This window comes from Lithobates pipiens, unplaced genomic scaffold (genome assembly GCF_037356315.1).
Source record: "Lithobates pipiens isolate NorthernLeopardFrog02 unplaced genomic scaffold, aLitPip1_a1.2 Scaffold_16, whole genome shotgun sequence".
Taxonomy (NCBI): Eukaryota; Metazoa; Chordata; class Amphibia; order Anura; family Ranidae; genus Lithobates; species Lithobates pipiens.
This window is the reverse complement of record NW_027507748.1, coordinates 15,423,804-15,429,803: the sequence shown is the minus strand read 5'-3', so window position 1 is coordinate 15,429,803 and position 6,000 is coordinate 15,423,804. Positions and strand designations below refer to the sequence as shown.

General features: G+C 48.3%; 1 protein-coding gene across 1 annotated transcript in view; it reads left to right on the top strand.

Moving 5' to 3' along the window:
* Nucleotides 1–6,000, top strand: part of POLQ (DNA polymerase theta) — a 125,309-nt gene that overhangs the window by 37,714 nt on the left and 81,595 nt on the right. Inside the window, exons 9-10 of the mRNA XM_077479376.1 lie at nucleotides 637–644; nucleotides 703–3,323. Of these exons, the coding sequence (XP_077335502.1) occupies nucleotides 637–644; nucleotides 703–3,323 (2,629 nt within the window). The remainder of the gene's footprint in view (nucleotides 1–636; nucleotides 645–702; nucleotides 3,324–6,000) is intronic.

Here is a 6,000-nt window from a genome sequence, read left to right as displayed (position 1 = left end):
GCTTTAGCGTTAAAAAAAGCACCTGTAAAGCGCTTGAAAGAAGCCTCATCTGCAGTCCCAATGTGAAAGCCCGAGTGCTTTAAGAGCCCTTTCACAATGTCAGCGCCCGAAAAACGCTCGTAAAGCGCCGCTTAAACTAGCAGCGCTTTACGAGCGTTTTTCGAGCGTTGTTGGGGCGCTTTTAACCCCTGCTAGTGGCCAAATAAAGGGTTAAAAGCGCCCACAAAACGCTGCGGCCAATAGCGTTTTTCTGGCGTTTTTCAGGCGTTTCCCATTGATTTCAATGGGAAGGGGCGCTTTAGGAGCGTTGTATTCACTGCTCCAAGAAGCTGCTTGCAGGACTTTTTTTGACACCCTGCCAGCGCAGCGCCTCAGTGTGAAAGCACTTAGGCTTTTACATTGGGATTGCAGTTGCAGCTTCTTTCAGGCGCTTTTTTTAACGCTGAAGCGCCTGAAAAACGCCCCAGTGTGAAAGGAATCTCGGTGTAAAAGGACTCGGGCTTTTACATTGGGATTGCAGTTGCGGCTTCTTTCAGGCGCCCCAGTGTGAAAGGGGTCTTAGAAAGCTGTTCACCAGTTGAATTTGGCCACTAGGCTCTGTGAACGTCCCCAGTAAATGCCTTTTTTGATTTTTAGCTTGACTTGTACGAGTCTTTGACGCAGTGTAAAGCTGTGATGCAATCTCTCTTTTTGTCTGTGCAGTGTCCGCAGAGCGGTGGATGAGGATGAAGATGCGGCTCAGGAGCGGCGGGCAGCTCGGTGTATCTGGATATCCGGGAAGAAGGGGTTGACTGAGAGGGAAGCGGCTGAGCTGATTGTGGCGGAGGCCCGAAAACTGCTGAGAGAAGACCTGGCTGGGATGGGAATACAGTGGGATCCCAACGGAAACGGCGATTCCTCGTTCACCTCTTCTGGACCATCTCTGGACAAAGGCAGCCATTCTTCTCCCAGACGAGAAGGCCGGTCAGAAAAGGCCTCAAAATCAACCAGGGAAACGTCACATAATAATCTCTTTCCACCTGCGGGAGAGGGTAAACGCACTGCAGATTCTGAGAAGTCCTTGCTTCCAGAGAGCCGGGAGGCAACCACATCGTCAAACGCTTCAGGACCTGGACATTTACAAAACTCTGTCCGGAGTACGACCAAGGAGAAGGCAACCATACCCACCAAGAATGAGAGTCTTGTGTGCCAGGACAATGAGTTGTCCACTGAACCCCCAATAACCGACCATAATCCAGAACGTTTGTCAAATGTTGCCAGTGAAACAAAACCCAAGACAAGAAACACGACGTCAATGGCTTCACCAATTGCTGATAATTTCAAGAAAATAAAAGATGAAGTGGCCAATAAATCAAGAGGGGATCAGTCAGGAGAAGCTTCAGTTAGTATGAAACCCAACTCCAATGTTCTACAATGTGACGCAGTAATGAAAGAGACTGCTGGAGAGAAAAAGAAGACATTGCAGTTTTCTGAAATAAAAGATATACAAGGAGAACGCCCTGACATAGAAATGGCGAGAATTGCCAACACATCACCCCCAGCTCCCATTCAGCCTGCAGACACGCTCCAGGAGCATCAATCTGTTTTTGGATCGTTTCACCACAAACAAAATGAGATGAATGCCCCTTGTAGACAAACCGAGCCAGCTTCTGAGGTTGCAGCAACAAAACCCGTCCCGTGTTTCCCCGGAGACGTCCATTCTCCGGATTTCTGTGCGGCGTCGAGGACCTTTGAGGACAGCTTTCAGCTGGACACTCAGACCGAGAAGATAATGCAGCAGCAGCAGCAGCAGGTGGCATCTGAATCCGAGAGGGAGCAGCGAGACAGAGATACAAAGCTGCCAGCTGAGCTGTCAAACCACAACTCCGGCACACAAAGCCTGGCGGCTATTGACCTTGTTAGAGAGGAAACGCATGTTGACGTTGGAGATCCAAGAGAAGAACAAATAACCCATTTAAGTCAGGTGACCGTGAATGCCGTACAGAACGTTTCAAATCACTTAGATGAGCCTAAATTGATCTCTGAAGGGCCGGAAAAGCAAGCCCAGTTGAAGAAATGCTCATGGTCGCGAGGGAATGATGTTTCTCTCACCGACACACAGCTCCAGAGCCTTTTCCAGACTTTGCATACTCAACCTAGAGAAGAGAGAGGTTCACCACAAAACCTTGCAGAAATACAGACGTGTGTTGCCCCAGTCGAGGAGGCTTTACCATGTAATCAAGTTGCAGAAACCAGCCTGAACATGAGCGACAGTTTTCTATTTGACAGCTTTAATGAAGATCTGGGCATCGTCCCGAAGTTAGAGGAACCCGCTCTGAACCCAGCAAGTGGAAGTGATAAGGAAACGCTGCAGACTATTCAGCTTAGTCTACCTATCGACGACTTGATAGAAGAGCAGGACGAACCCATAAAATGTGAAGAAGCATCGATTTCATTCTCTCAGCTTGACTCATTCCAGATGGTGGAGGTTCTGGATCATGCTGAACTCCCTGTAGTTTCGGAGAGTCAAGGTAAAAATAAAATTCCCCGTTGCCCAGATCCGTTACCATGTGAGAGTCTTGAAAAGAGTTTTAAAATACGAGAGAGAACGGTTGCCATGAGAAATCAGGAGTGGTCTGATCTCTCGTTTAACTTGACGCAAGGGATGCAAGAGCTTCTGGATCAGTGCTCAAGTCCTGCAAGCAATCACAAGTCCCACAATCTACACCTGACTCAACCACAACAGGTTGTTGTTGATCCTTGTGTAAGAGAGGTCTACCCTAAACGGGAGGAACCAACGATGGGTCTAGAAGCCCAAGACCCCCCTCACACCCCATCTGTTGACCCTTGTTTTCTTGCTTCTGATAACTCCACTCCGATATCAGAAAGTGCAGAAAAACCCAACTCCAGGCCGGGAAGCCGAAATGACCTTATTCCTCCAACGCCACCCAGTGCGTCCACATCAGGAATGATGATAGGGGTGTCTTGTGTAAAATCTAGAACTAGAGATGAGCTTGGTCAAAGCATGATATTCCCTTCTCTGGACGCAGAAGAGGAGACCTTCTTGGGGTCACGTAGTGAAGTTGAGGAATGTATGGACGTTGCTGAGGATGAACCGGTTTTGAATGAAGGTTTCTCTCTGGTGTTATCCCAGGACTCTGTTCCCCTCCCGCCATCCAGCTCGGAGGAATTTAGCATCATTGATGTGGCCAGCGACCAGAACCTCTTTCACATTTTTCTGAAGGAGTGGCGGAACCAGAAGACCTTTTCTCTGGCTGTGGCCTGTGAGAAGAGGACACAACCGGCATCTTCCCGGAGCTGTATAGGAGGCAGGTTCAAGCCAGGTGAATGAATGTTTGTTTTTGTTTTTTTGTTTTTGTTTCCATTTTCCACTTGCCGACCAGCGCACGCCGATGTACGTCGGCAGAATGCCACAGGCAGGCAAATGGGCGTACCTGTACGTCCCTTTAAATTTGCCGCCCTGCCATCGGGAGCCCGCCGGCGGCGGTGCGCTCCCGTGCTGGTCCGGTCGCGGGACCCGCCGACTCGATCGCCGCGATCGTCCCACGGAGCGGCCGAATGGAGAAATGCCGTTGTAAACAGCATTTCTCCATTCTGCCTAGCAACTAGTGACGCTGATCTCTGCTCCATGTGATTGGAGCAGAGATCAGTGTTCACTAAATTAAAGCCCAACCCCCCCACAGTTAGTAACGCACCCCTAGGAACACTTAACCCCTACACTGCCACCCACTGGTTAACCCCTTCACTGCCAGTGTCATTTACACAGGAATCGCTGCATTTATATAGCAGTGATTACTGTATAAATGATAATGGTCCCAAAAATGTGTCAAAAATGTCCGATGTGTCCGCCACAATGTAGCAGTCACAATAAAAATCGCTGATCGTCACCATTACTAGTAAAAAAAAAAAAAAAAAAAATAATAATCAATAAAAATGCCATAAAACTATCCCTATTTTGTAAACGCTATAACTTGCGCAAAGCAATCAATCGCTTATTGCGATTTTTTTTTTTTTTTAACCAAAAATATGTAGAAGAATATGTATCGGCCTAAACTGAGGGAAAAAAAATGTTTTTTTTTTATATATTTTTGGGGGATATTTATTATAACAAAAAGTAAAAAATGAGTTTTTTTCAAAATTGTTGCTCTATTTTTGTTTATAGCGCAAAAAATAAAAACCGCAGAGGTGATCAAATACCACCAAAAGAAAGCTCTATTTGTGGGAAAAAAAGGACGTCAATTTTTGCTTGGGAGCCACGTCGCACGACCGCGCAATTGTCAGTTAAAGCGACGCAGTGCCGAATCGCAAAAAGTGGTCTGGTCTTTGACCAGCACAATGGTCCGGTCTGAAAGTGGTTAAAATAATCCATACAGTGGCCAAGCATATTGGTTTCACCACGTTTTACACTTTTATGTCCTGGCATGTTTGTTATACTTGATAAATACTCAAACAGCCACTTCTTATCTCCACAGGCTCCTTTATACTTGCTTCAAAATGTGGCATTACAAACGCTGTTTTTTTTTTTAAACACTCTGAATGCCAATCAAAGCCCCTGTCACTAAATAAAATAGTGACCTTACAGTCCTCTTCACACATTGTTTGCTTTCCTTCAAATATTATACCCCATGTCACTTTCTTGGTGTTTCAAAGCTTCCCAATGCCTCCATAGAAGTCATTGTTTGCTAACAGCACCTGAAGTTTTTGAGGGGCTTTTGGTTTAAAGATATTGCAGGTATGAGAGATCCCCCAGATGCACTGGGCAACCAACAAACAAACCAGAAAGACGTCCTCAGCAGTCACTTTCGGTTCATGTTCTGGGGAGTGGGTGCAGACGCTACATCTGGTTGGCAGTGTGGAGCAGCAGGAAGGTGAGCGGGGTCCGGACTGGAGCGGAGCAAACCTAGCAGATGGCACACGTGGTGTGCAACATGAGAAAGCTATAGCAGAAGGTGAGTGGCGACCAGAGAGCAAAGATGGATCAGCAGAGCTGGGGGGACCTGAGCAGGAGAAACTAGCAGATGTCACATGTGGTGCGCATTGTGGAAGCAATATAGCGGGAGGTGAGCGGGGACCAGAGAGAGAGGAGGATTGGCAAACCAGAGGATCAGCAGAGCTGGGGGTTACTACTGAGTGGGGGGGGGGGTCAGCAGAGCTGGGGGTTACTACTGAGTGGGGGGGGGATCAGCAGAGCTGGGGGTTACTACTGAGTGGGGGGGGGGGGGATCAGCAGAGCTGGGGGTTACTACTGAGTGGGGGGGGGGGGGGATCAGCAGAGCTGGGGGTTACTACTGAGTGCAGGGATCAGCAGAGTTAGGGGTCACTAAGTGGGGAATCGGCAGAGCTAGGGGTTACTACTGAGTGGGGGCGATCAGCAGAGCTGGGGGTTTCTACGGAATGGGGGGGGGGGATCAGCAGAGCTGGGGGTTACTACGGAATGGGGGGGATTAGCAGATCTGATGGGTTACTACTGAGCGGGGGATCGGGAAAGCCGGGGGTTACTACTGAGTTGGGATCATCAGCAGAGCTGGTACTACTGAGCAGGGGATCTGCTGAACGAGGGTACTAATAAGCTGGGGATCTGCTAAACAAGGGTGCGTATAAGCTGGGGGTATTCTGAATGGAGGTGCTAATGAGTTGGGGATCTTATGAGTGGGGGGGGGGCACTACTGAGCTGGGGTTCTAGTGGATCAACGCACACAGGGCATTTGCCAAGCTTCAATAACCACTTAAGGACCACCCGCAGTCATTATACGTGGTACTTTGACGCTAAATAATGTTGTTATGACAGCTTTAAACCATCCCCGTGCTGCCGAGCTTGCGCACAGAAGCAAACGCATACGGAAGTCACGCCCACATATGCAAACAATGTTCAAAGCACACATGTGAGGTATCGCCGCGATCGTTGGAGCGAGAGCAATAATTCTAGCACTAGACCTCCTCTCTATCTCAAAACTGGTAACCTGAAGACATTTTTAAACGTCGCCAATGGAGATTTTTAAG